Here is a 13623-nt window from a genome sequence, read left to right on the forward strand (position 1 = left end):
TTTAGTTAAAGTTCAATCTATGACTCAGGAGCTGTTCACTCTGCTTTGGTATTGACCCTGTTAAAATACCTCACCACAAAATAATGCTTCATTATTCCCAAAAAGAAAAAAGGGCACGAGCAGATAAGATAAACTTTGAAGGAAAAAAGGAAGATGCAAGAGAGAAAAGAAAAACAAACAAAACAAACAAAAAAAAATAGAGAGAAGGAACTAGATGCAAAAAAGAAAATAGGGAATAAAAGAAATGGGAGCAAAAGTAAAAAAAATAACCCAAAAAATAAAAGACAGAGATAGAGAGAGAAGAATCACAGAACATAACAAGAAAGGTGGGAACGAATGAAGCATTTAAATGAATTTTAACAGAGCCATACACACAAGTTTATGATCACACACAGACTAATGCACACAGACTAATAGGTTACTAAATTTTATCAAGCACAATACTTATAAAATTAATTGGCTTGCAACCAGAACACTAACAATTTCTGATGTCAAAGTTGCAGTGAGGGAGTGTAGTAAGTGAGTGAAGAGCTGATATATGTTTGTGTGTTGTAAGAGGTGAGGCATTATGGTGTGAAGGGAGGGAATGTTGGAAGAAAGGGCGACTGTAGGGAGGGAGGAATGAGGGAAAGAGGGAAGCATCGAAGGAAGGGAGTGAGGGAAAAGTGATGGATAAAGGGAGGACTGGGGTGAGTCGGAAAGATGAGCAGGAAGGATGGAAGGGAAGAAGGATGGAAGGATGCAGGGAGGAAGGATGGCTCTGAGTCACACCGAGTGCAGATTAAGTGAAAACTGAAATATCTGGTTGTGTGTGTATGTGTGTGTGTGTGTGTGTGTGTGTGAGTGTGTGTATGAATTACACAAACGCCCAGCTGGGTGAATTTAAGGATAATTTCAATCTGAACTTGTTTCATTTTCTGTGTGAAATTAAAGCCGTGAAATCGTTCTTCATTATTGTTTATTGTTTATTATTGTTATTATTTGTCTTTCTGATGTGACACAAAGTTTGTGTGACATTCAAGTCACAAAGCTTGGACTTGTGTCCTTGTGTCCTTGCAGGGGTGTAAGTTAAACTAAACTAAAATGTGTCAGCAGATCAGCATTTCTGGCTAAACTATAGTTGGAATGTGAGTTACTGTAGTTGCAGCTCATTTTTGAGCTTATTTATAGCGAACATAAGCTGTTTGGCCACAGTGCACATCGTGTTGTCGGGCGAAAATTTAACGTGTTCAGTCAGTTCAACAGGTAACATGGGTTTCTTGAGAACATTCTTTCCCTATATTTTAGATTTTAGATACACCTTCTGGTTAAATTGTAACGCTGCACCATAAAGTGCATTTCCTTAAATATTTAAAGTTCTAGGATTGAAAACACACTAATATCAGAAGAATTTTTAAGATGAAAAGCACGAGAGACCCATGTTACCCAGCTTGCATTTCAGGTGGGTAAGCACCACCGCAAACCAACAAGAAAAAAGACACAGAAAGAGAGAGATAAACGTCCATAAGAGGAGAGAACCAAAAAAGCTGAGAAAGAGAAAGAGAGAGAGAGATGGAGAGGAGCAGAGGAGGCATTCCGGATAGAAAGAAAGAAAAAAGAGAAAAGGATGCAGTCCATACTGGCATCGTCTGCATGACACCGCTCAGAGCAAACCAATACCAATCTGTTCACACTACTTCTACTCAAACCAAAACCAAAAACGTAAAACAAACCATGTGAGATTTAAGAAGCACCCGCAGGTTGCTTGGGACAATTAGAGACCCAGCATTGATAAAGTGTTCCGATTCGAAGACCACAAAATGTGCAGCTAATCTAAGTCAACAAGCACCCAACAGAGCAGCAAAGTGGGTGCACTCAAACAGGCTCTTTTGGCCTTTAATATTTACGAAAGGAAAAGTGTTAACACTTTAAAAACTGGCCTGTTACTGCACTTCACTGTGTACTTAGGAATGCAATGAACGAGAGGTAGTGGTTGGCAAGCTGCTACTGTTAGTTTGTAATTGCATTGCTCAGTACGTTAAAAAGCATTCACTTGTGCTTCAGCGTCTGGTGAAATGCAGTAGCTGGCTAAAATCTATAATGTCTCAGTGACAGGGTCCCAGTTCGAAAACAGTCAAAACTTCTCACAGGATTGAAGTGCGGAGGGTTTCTTAAAAAAAATAGAAAAGGGTAGCTTGGGCATCTCATCACCCAAATAATTAAAAAAAATAAAAAAAACAAAACAAAACAAAAAAAACCCACCAGAGAAGAAGAAAAAAGAAAAGACTTGGGGCATGCCTTTAGGTTAAGGGTGAGAGAGGAAGACTCATGAATCATTCAGAAAGAACTGCAAACCAATCAACCAAATCAAAGGCAGACTCCAAACCAAAGTGTTAAGTGCAACATCAGTGACTTGTATAGATGACAAAGATGTATATCTTTGGCCCAGCAAACCTCATTATTAAGATGGCGAATCAATAAGCGGTTAAATTTTGTCAGATCCCAACAGAGATGTTCTCAGAATGAAAATGATGTTTTTTCCCTGCTCTGTCAGCCTTTATTAAATGTCTATGTATGTATTTTTGCAAATATATACTGACATATACTCTCTCTCTATGTACACAAGTATACTTTGCTTTAAATTCAGTATCTGCAAGCCAGCAACGGGATATAAACGTTTATCATGCTTCTGTGATTCCCCTGTCAAATTCTCGTAATAACAAGACAGAATAACTGAATAAAACATTAAATATCCAAGTGCAGTTTGGAAATTACTTGGTGTAGTTTATAAGCAGCGTTGTCACCCTCTCATGGGGACAAATGGATTCCCTTTCTAAAGGCACAAAAACAACTGCCAAGCACATGTACCCCTGGGATACACTAACCTTATTTGTATGCCCGAGCAGTGCTGTCTGAGGTGAAACACACTGCATTCCACCGTGTGGGAACATACCAGTGTACCTGTCTGCATATCTTTGCTTTGCTTCATGTACTCAAGCCAACAGTAGGCTGAGGGTATGAAAGGATTTCAGCCAAACCTTCTTAGTGCATCCCCATGCAATAGAAATGCATCTATAATAATGAAGAAAAAACCCAGCTTTGGAAAACCTACTTATTTGCGATCTTTCTGAGAGTCAGATGAGAAGATCGGTAGCGCTCTCATGTCTGTACGCTAAATATTTAACTGGGCCCAGCAGTTTGTTAGCATAAAACCTAGGAGCAGGGAGAAGCAGTCAGGCTGGCTGTGTTGGACAGCAACAAAATTCACCAACCGGCACCTCAAAGTTTCAAATTTAATGAGAAAGTAATGATAAGTATATTCTCAGCCTGAAAAAAAAGGATCAATCCTATTTTTTAAAAACAGGACAACTGTAATTAAATGAAAGAAAGTATTGCATTTAAAACATGATCCACAGAGAGATGAGATGCTGAATGTTTTAACTGCTTTGCAGAAGCCAAGCAGGGCTGCTTCAGTATGTGTGTCTTCATAAGCTGACACACAGAGAGTGCATCAAAGTTAGATTCACGTAGTGTGGCTTCCACCTACTGAACTGCCACTTGAGCTACATTTCCCTGTGGCATTTTCATTTGACAAACTTTGCAGACTGAAGCTGAGGCATTAAATGGAATTAAGTGATACACTCTTCTACTAAAAGCTACTTCACGGTAAAAAGACTGTTTTTGTTTTTAAGTGACATTCAGCTTTTTGGTTAGTTTGATCATAGGCATGCTGGCAAACCAGCACACACAGCAAAACTTATCCTCTTCTAAGGCTAAATGAAGCAGAATCCTGTCCAGTCACACTGCAGTTTGCATTTCGCAGCCTATTCTCCTGCCAAAGAGCACTTTTAATATCACATGAATAAAACACCAATTATCCCCGAAGTGTAAATACAATAGACCCTCAATATTTGACCAGTGTTTGGGATATTCATTCTTATTCAGCCCCACTGTTGACCATAGGGCCTCCACGTCGATGATAAATGAATTCATACATACATTTACATAAATTTCACGGGCCCTGAGTAAATCCATTTATGGATTCCCCATGTCTGCATGTCTGCACATTGCTATTGTCTGACAAAAAAAAAAAAAAGAGAAAGAAGGAAAAATGAAAAAGCAACTTCAACTTGTATTTTTCTCATTTGAATTTAAAGTTTCATGACCCCTGGGTCAAAACACCGTTGTTTAAAAATGAGAATCTGTATTTGTTCCTTTTTTTCCCCAAAATTCTTTTATCTTTCATAAATAAATGCTTCATATAATAGTATAAACAGTGCCAGGCCTGGATATACCACCTTTACATCAGTCATGCTATACAGTGCCCATCATGCCAGGGGAATGGACACTATCCCCTGTGGCAATGACAAAAGATCAAATAAAACCCATGAGAAACAAACCAAGTGCTGAGACAATGCAATAGGTTCTACGCTAATGCAATAGTCTGTGACGCTACCGATGTTCAGCAGGCCGAGGCTTGAATACCCATCTGAAGCAGTTTCAAATATTAGCAAAACCATAAAAGATAATTCTAAAACTAAGAAAATAAAGTCTTTTGCAGCCTTCCTACACTGCTGAAGATAAATGTACAGACATGTAGCTAGAAAAAAGCTCTAATCATTACTTTCTAACAAAAATAATATGATGGATTACTGATAATGTCAGCTCCCCAAAAGCCAACATATTCATCATAAATCAAACTCACTATGTTGAAATTATTACTCAGATGTCAGGGGTCAAAGTTCTCCAAACACAACTGTACAATTTAGTGTTTCAAACATTTTAAAGTACACAAGCCCTTGAACTACATCTGGCTCTCTTCACTACCAGACTTCAGCCGTCTCTGAAGTCCAAATGTGGTGCAACTGAAGTTTCCTAATCATTTGAAAGCGTGCAAGATGGGTATCGGCACTCGATCTGTTTGTGTGTGTGTGTGGGAATGGCAGAGCAGGCAGGCAGGAAGGGAGGAAGGGGGTTGGACTACTTACGTTAACCTCAGTGATCGCTATGTCAACAATGCTACCCACAACTATCAAGGCATCAAATGTGTTCCATGCATCAACAAAATAATGCTGCGTAGGGGTGGAAAAAACAGAAAAACAACAGAAGAAAAGGACAGAACATAAGACATTTAAAAAATGGAAAGAACGGAAATTAAAGGAGAGAGGAGAAAAATGAGATAAAATCATTATATACATGAGCATTGGAGTTTTTAGTAGGAGGAGAGAGAGGGAAAGAGTCAACAAAATTAAACGGCAAAAAAAGAAAAGAAGGGGCAGTCTGAACGAGGTGGACAGCAGAGGAAGAGCAGCGGCGATCGGTCATGCTTGTCCAATGAGAGGAAAATGTCAACAACAACAACAACAACAACAGTAAAGAACAAATTGCAACAAAATCACAAGGAAAAAAAAAGAAAAAACAACCCTGTTGCTGCAGTTCAAAAAATGAAAAGGTGTATAAGTCTGTTTGTGATTGGTCAGTGAGTTAGTTCAGTTAGTGAGGGAATCAAACCTGAGGACATGTCACAGTCTGACAAAAAGTGGAAAAAAAAATATCAAGAAGCCGATAGCATCTGAGAAACTGTCAGGAATAAGGAGGGAGGACGCGACACAGAAACCCTTTGTGTTCAATCTAAACCCTGCCTCTGTTACTGAACCCAGGAAGGTGCTTGTTCTTGCTTGGGGAACCCTTGTGTTTGGCTGGTCCCCCAAGTTGCAGCGGCCATCTTGGAGTTAAGGATGGAGGGAGAGAAGGAGGAGGAGAAAGAGGACAAAGGAGATGGCAGAGAAAGAAGGAAGACAGCACAAAACAGAATAGCCACAAAGGAAAGTAGAGTGGCAGAAAATGAAAGATTAAGAAGAGACAAGAGGGCACAAGACAGAGAGAATGAGAGAGTGATAAGGAGAGTGAGAGTGGGCATCGTACTTACGTTGATCTCACTGAGAATGACGTCTATTATGCTGCCAATTACGATGAGGAAATCAAACACATTCCAGGGATCACTAAAGTACCCCTACACAGGATGAGGTGAGCAAGAGGAGGAGGAGGAGGAGGAGGAGGGTAAGAAAGGTAGGTTAGAAGGAAAACAACATCTGCTGCTACTTCGCAGCCCTATTAAGATGGCATGAGGTTGTATAGCACACTGAGGGAACAGAGAAAAATCAGCTGACGGCCGAACACATGAAAGAATTTTAATTGTAATGAACAGAGAAACTTGTTTCCTTTTCAGTATCTGTTCATCGAGTGCAGCTGAATTTCCTGCTCTGTTAAAGATGGCGTGTCAGATAGCAGTTACCCAAGTCTTCCATCTGCATCTTGGGGCGATTCAGCAAAGCTGTGGCAGTGATTATAATGAAAGCCCACTTTGTTTACTTAACTTATTGTGGGCAATTCATCACGAGGAGTGGTACAAAGTGAGGATTTATCAAAAACATCCACATAACTTCAGGCCAAAACAGTATTATCTTGGCTGGCAAACTGTAAAAGGAGAGAGCTGCATCTAAGACGGATTGTGTTACGTTCTGGTGAAGTACGCCTGAACTTGGACGGGCGGCCAAGATGTGACAGTGAGTTTTGGAAACTAGCCTGCCACATGGCCTTTTCAGAAGAAGATTTTTGTTTGGTTTCATCCTGCTTTGTGACTGCATTCATAAACACACACAAGGATTTCTGATGCATAAACTAGAGGCTGACTGATGGGGCTTATAATGCATTATGACTACCTATACTCACCTATGCACACCTGAACAGTCAACTGTAGTAAGCACTCATAGTATGCTATATTTGTATTTTTTAAATGAATTTTACTGACCACCAACAATGAAAGTTATGAGGCAGCATGTTGTATTATAAAAGTATTAATATGTACTGAACTTTACTTAACATATAGAATAATTACACATAATCTATACATCTATAATGTTTTATGACTTCTGATATGGTGCATCAGAAAGCATTATGTGTGTTTATGAGTGTAGATCTAAATCAGTAGGAACGCATTATAATACACTATGAAGAAACGGCAAAAAATTAATATATTTTAAAATAGATGATATCACTGTGTGCTCTAAGGGCTGATGATGTTCACGTTTGACCCAGGCAACAAGACAGGACATCTACGACGCAGCAGCACTGGCAGATGAGAGGCCTCTATCTTTCATTTTTTCGGAAGTCACATTTACACTCTGTAGTAAACTATGTAAGTCATATATAACACATCCTACTCAACTGTTTGCATCAAACTGGTAAATTGGCAGACAGAGGGGTGCAGAGAGAAGATCAGTCTTACTGATCTATTTTAAGCTTCATCATCTGTCTTCAGCAGCTGAGGCTTCATCATAAAATGCAAAAAACTCCTCTTGGCATAATTGACCTGCACCCACTGGCATCATGCAAATATTGCAAGGAACCTCTGGACTCTATAGCGGTTTTAATGGCGTTGTTATCAAGTGTAAGAACATTAATGGAATACCAGAGTTAAGAATCAGTAAAACAGAGATGATCATTAGTATCTAAAAGGTTGATGTTTGGGGTGATTTCAGTTGTTTGTTTTAATCAAACTGACACAAAAAAGCCAAAAACAAAACATAATAATAAAAACATTAAAAAATCCATTTAACTCCCCAAGGATTAAGGCCGAGGCAGTCAAACCTGCTCAAAACTTTAAAGGCATTAGCATACATCTTTACCACAGAGCAAGTGTTACTGGAGCTTATTCGACCACTGCTATACCTGTGAAGAAAAATTATTAGTAAGCTGGTCCTCTGTGTGTGTCTGCTGAAGTCAAACCAAAGAAAACAACATGCTAAAACAACAACTCATACACAAATATTTTTTTTAAATAGCAGTGTTCAACATGGCTTAGGAACATGTCGTCATGCTGCACTTTAACTTTTTAACTTATCACATGGACTAAGTTCATGGAAGAATGAAAACAGGTTTTAGTTTGTATATTTTCTGGAGGTGTACAGTTTCCAAAGATCCACAGCACAACTGGAGAAACTTGACACGCTCATTTTGAAAAGTCAGAAAACTGCTGTTACATTAGCCTTACTTGAAGTAAGCATTACATACATAATGCAGCGCAGCATGAAGTCACTTCCCAAACCTTGTGCCATAAAACACTACAAGCACGCATTATGTAACTGAGACTAAATGGTCCAAGTAGATAATTATAATTTTCAAAAGTTATTACAGGATAACCATCTGTCATCCATTTTAATAAAAAGACACATTTTTGTAGTACATGATTTGGACTGTGTCGCTAAATGGAAAAACAAAAGAATTACATTTTAATTAGAAAACCCTGGCTCCCAAATACTGATATTTTGTGGATGACATTCAAAAATTGTCAACAATTAACTTCACATGTAATATAAAGAAAAAGTGAAATTAATTCCCTCACAACCTTAATGACTTTTTAAAAATTTGGGATATTTGGATTTAAGAGTTTAGAATCAGTACACACACAATGTTGTTATGTATGCTGAAGGAATAAAGCACATGGAAATTCATGTTTCTTAGACTCATCTTTTGATTTACAATTCACACTGTGCAACAAAAGAAATAAGAGTAAAAATACAACATGAAATTACATTTTTGCTATTGATTGTCTTCAAGGATTTTTCACCAACCCTGCTGGAATGGGGGGAAGCATTCCCAAATGCTGCTGTTTAATCAGCTGATGCATCATCAAGTTTTAGGATTGGACCAATAAACCCACACAGCTACACAGTAACAACAGCAGTGTAACGAGGGAGCAGTGAGATTAAAAATCACATGATGCCGATCACCAATCATGCTTTAAATCCATGATATCATAATTATCATCTGGAGGAATTAAACTCGAGCTTTGGAATATACGATTTAACATCAGTGAGCAGTTACTTGCAAAAAATGAGATTCAATGCATAAACCGTATCTGGCTATTCAGGGGTTAGTGGTAGATTTGTGCATTTGCTTGATAAAATCTTATAAGTTAACCTAATCAATGCAGAAGATACAATTGTCTATGCTGCTCTCCTACAGTGTTATGTCAGAGAAGGTGGCCTACCCTGGGTTTGAAGGCGATCAGTTTAAGGATCATCTCCACTGTGAAGAGTCCAGTAAAGAGCATGTTGAGGATGTTCATGGCATCATTGAAATTTTTGGTCTGTCCATGATGCTGCATGAAGACACATAAAGAGCAAATTAATGTCGAAAATAAACAGCAATTTATGGGACTTTCTAACATTTCCCCATTGTATGAGCGTGTACTTGCGTCCATCTGTGAGTGTGTGTGTATGTGTATGCCGAGACTCACCTGCATGGCCAGACAGATGGTGTTGAGAAGAATGAGTGTGAACATCAGGTACTCAAAGTAGGTGGAGTTGACCACATACCACACCTTGTACTGGTACGGGTTCTTGGGAATGTAGCGACGCAATGGGCGTGCCTTCAAAGCATACTCCACACACTGACGCTGTGACACACAAACACACACACACACACACAAATAGTCTTTAACGTTTATCTGGTGATGAAGCTCCCGAACTCCTCATCACTCTGCCTCTCTGTACTCAAACCATCGTGGAGGAAAATGTCCAACTGTTGTTTGGCAGTCTAAAAAGCATTTTCTTTGTTTCTCTCCTCCATACTCTTGCTGAGAAATGGATCATCACAGAGAAGCACAGCTGCAGAGTCCTGGCCAAGCTACTTCTTTATGCTTTAGTCTCATCTTGTGTCTGAACTGCTGCAGCTTCCTTCTGCCTGATCTCTTGAAGTAGTTCAACCCCTAAAACTCGTGTTTTAGGATTCGAGATTCTCCCAAGTCTCGACCACGCTGCCTGGCCTCCATTCCCTCTCTCACGTACTGAAGTGACGGATAGAGTCACTTTTCTACTCGGAGCTGAAAAGTCATGCATATCTTACTGCTAAACAAAAGAACACAACTGCAATTATACACACACGCACACACAAACACACAAAGGCAGTGGATATAAAATAAGCAAAAACAATACCTGGTTCTTGTCCAGTTCACAGTTCTTATATTCTTGCTCTCCTTGCTCCTGGAATGTGACAATGACGAAACCAACGAAGATGTTCATCATGAAGAAGGCGATGATGATGATGTAGATGATAAAGAAGATGGAGATGACCACGCGGTAGTTGTAGATGGGCCCAACGTCCTCGGCGTGAGAGTCTATGGCCCGATACAGTAATCTGAGGGAAGATTTATTGAAGGACAGGGGGAGATTATGAGATGTAAAGGATCGAATAGGATACCAGGACACTTCTGAAAAACTAAAAAAGCAAGCAAACAGTGTACATGTAACGTGTGGACCATTACACGTGTATTATGTTTGTATGCAGACACGTACCCTGGCCAGCCCTCGAAAGTTGACACAGCAAATAAGGCCATCATGCCTTGCAGGACGTCATCAAAGTTGAAGTCGTTGTTCTCCCACACTCTCTGGGCTCTTTGAGGCTTCCCCACATCACCGTCCTTATACATAATGTAGGAGCCCCTGTGCATACAAGTAAACACACGCATGTGCACACATACTCATGTTTTATCCAGTAGTTAGTTGTTGAGATTATGACATAAGAGAGTTAACAAGTTTGTATGTGGGAAGGATCTCTTACCTGCACTCTGCTTGAGTTTGTTTAGAGCTGTCAGTGCAGAAGAAGAACTTGCCCTGATGAAAAAAGTTTTCTTTTATTTATTTAGTTTTATTTGGTGAGGCCTACAGACAGGTCTAGCAATGCTCATCCTTCTTCTTTCCCTCCTTCCTTCTTTACCTTAAAGAGTTGTACTCCAATACACGCAAACATAAACTGGAGCAACGTGGTGACGATGACAATGTTGCCGATGGTCCTGATTGCCACAAACACACACTGCACTACATGCTGGAAAACACAACAAAAACGGCAGTGAGTACATGGGTGTGTCTCATGTATGTGTGTAATTTAGGTATTTACATGTGTGAGTGTGCTAACCTTTAGCCCCTTGGCTCTGTTGATGGCCCTCAGTGGTCTGAGCACTCGCAAAACTCTCAGGATCTTCACCACATTAATTGCGCTGGACCTGAAACACAAGTGTGATTAAAAAGCTGACCAGTAAATGTGACATTTTTCTAATTAGACATTATTTACAAGGTTGGAACAACACACACAGCAAAGGGCCCTTTCCATATTAACATCTGTGTTAAAGATTGTTGACACAAACTGTAGCATGAGTTAAAGAAACTATGGAGATCGAGACAACTCAACACACAGGTGGACTAAATTAAAAAGATCAAGATGCAAGTAACTGGACAACTGAAGTCAAATCACATCTGAAACTCAATGAGAGAAGTATGACACAAAATGATCCTAAAAACACTGAAGCTAATTATAATATACCTGTTACTCTCTTTATAGAAAAGCTAAGTCTTTCTCAAATTGGGCAAAGCCGGTAACATATGTTTACATAAAAATTACGACCTTTACCACTAAGTTAAATAATTTTTCAGATTTTAAACAGAGGTTTGAATGAGGTAAACATTATTCTAAAGAAGTCAACACATAAAATTACATGGCTAAGTTAAAGGTACTGATTATCTGTCAAAATCAGATCTTGTGAAGAGGGTTGTGAATTCAGTGAACATGGGTCAGTGGGTCAAAACATGGGGCTGACAGCATGCCTTCATTTTTGAAAATAAATTTTCTACAATTGTAAATACAGCATACTGTAACACAAACATATATGTAATACAGTACAACAAACACACACAAACATATGATTTATGAACAAACACACATGTCCAACACAGAGAGACTGACATGAAGACAGACAGACTTTTACAGAGTTACTGTGCTGTAAGAGAGTGTCAGTACAAGCCAAACAGCGTGACCTTTTAAAGAAAGAGGTTCAAAAGAAAATGTTCTACATACTAACCAAAAGAATCAAACGAATACCTTGACATTTTGAATTTTACAGCAAATGTTTGGAAAAAGCTTAAACATTGGTCCTTCAGTAATCAAAACTGCCTAGCATAAAACATTTAGCTTTGATTTCAGTGTGGAAAGCTAATGAGTCAGTCATTCAGTTAACTGAAGAACAAATACTAAAACTTTTTCCCAGAGTGTGACAAACACAGAGGAAAAAAGCATCTTCAAAATGTCAATGCATCCTTTAAGGGGTGTAACTTTTTAGGTGGTTAAAAGAGTGGTTTAAAGGGAATGACGTTACTCTGTGTGAAACCTAAACAGAAAGTGAGGAAAAGACCAGTTGTGCAACAATTTTACACAAGAAGGTAAAGTTCAAAGGCAGTTAAAGGTAGTTCACATGGAGCAGGATGTTATCAGTGATACATCACAGTCAAATCACCTGCCAGGATGTTTTATAGTGACAGTACGATCCATACAATGGTCAACTCAATGCAATCAATCAATCGTAACTTTTTAAAATGAGGGTCAAAATTAAAAAACAAGCGACAGGGGGGTAATTTTGATCTTCACCTTAGATGTTCCTTTGGCCGACCAGCACCTGAGCACACACACTGGCTGCACACGAGGAGTTAGCATGTTTACTTTAACTGTGCTTAAGTTTGCTGGATTTGTGGCAAACGATGAACCCCTTACACATGAGATTGGGCAACGTCTCATGTTTCATATATGTTGCAATTTGCTTTACACTCTGAATTTCTAGAGCTTTACTTCTAAATGTAGCGCCACCACAACCGATTTGACTGTGATGTATTCAAGAAAAATCCCACACACAAACTACTTTTAACAGGCAAAACCCACTGAGTTTTAGCATTCAGGAGTCATTTCTGTAGCCTGGGAGAGTTCAGTTTATCTAGAAACACAAGCTATAGGTTTCACATGTGCCCAAAGAGAGCACAAAAAAGAAATAACCAAATTGATGAACATTTACTGGACATAAAAGGTGACTATACCATTAAGAGGACACGAGTTAAATTAATGACGACCTGAAAAAAAAAAAAGCTTTTTCAGCTTCAAAAAATCAATTATAGTGACTGAAGCCTGTAAGGAGGCATATTGGTAAGCATCACGTGCAAAAGCTTACAATGTGTTCTTAATATTATTATCAGTACAGTGTCATCACATTAAACTACGCCTGTTGAAAACATCACAGATTACAACGTTGATTTCGACTAAACTCTCCAAGACTATAGAAATACCAAATCAAAAGAGTGACAGTTTTACACAGTTAAGGTGAAGGTCTGTTACAGGGGTTATTAACACGGGCTAATGAGGACTTACGTCGAGAAGTCTAGTCTATTAAGCATTAGAGACAGAGAGTGTAGTATAGCATATTAAACATCAGAAAATATCACAGCATTTCAAGGAGTTATTTGCTACAAGAAGCAGAGAACATTTTTAATAAACATCACAAAGAGAGAAGGGGATTGGGAGTAATGAAGTGTAAAGTTGTTAGAGAATAGAGAGAAGTGTGAAGCATGAGGTACTTTACAAATGAAAACGTTTCCCCACTTAGCTGCTTTCCAACTTGATTTGTGCGTTCTTGGACTGGACTGGTGTCTCGTGCACAAGTCATTATCTGGCTGACTAGTCCAGTCTTTTAACATGTAGTAGCACAAATGCATGTTTGATGATGCTACAAGCTTCACTGGTGCTGCTTCGCTGTTGCATATTATT

General features: G+C 39.0%; 1 protein-coding gene across 7 annotated transcripts in view; it reads right to left on the bottom strand.

Annotated features, from left to right (window-relative positions):
- cacna1c (calcium channel, voltage-dependent, L type, alpha 1C subunit) overlaps positions 1-13623 on the bottom strand; it is a 170402-nt gene that overhangs the window by 24912 nt on the left and 131867 nt on the right. For all 7 annotated transcript variants that reach the window (XM_046379142.1, XM_046379136.1, XM_046379139.1 and 4 more), the window contains 8 exons: positions 10957-11044; positions 10759-10866; positions 10603-10655; positions 10338-10484; positions 9978-10179; positions 9281-9439; positions 9032-9142; positions 5909-5992 (listed from right to left, as the gene is read on the bottom strand). In XM_046379142.1, coding sequence (XP_046235098.1) covers positions 5909-5992; positions 9032-9142; positions 9281-9439; positions 9978-10179; positions 10338-10484; positions 10603-10655; positions 10759-10866; positions 10957-11044 — 952 coding nt within the window. The remainder of the gene's footprint in view (positions 1-5908; positions 5993-9031; positions 9143-9280; positions 9440-9977; positions 10180-10337; positions 10485-10602; positions 10656-10758; positions 10867-10956; positions 11045-13623) is intronic.

The sequence above is a fragment of the Scatophagus argus genome, chromosome 22 (assembly GCF_020382885.2).
Source record: "Scatophagus argus isolate fScaArg1 chromosome 22, fScaArg1.pri, whole genome shotgun sequence".
Lineage (NCBI taxonomy): Eukaryota > Metazoa > Chordata > Actinopteri > Scatophagidae > Scatophagus > Scatophagus argus.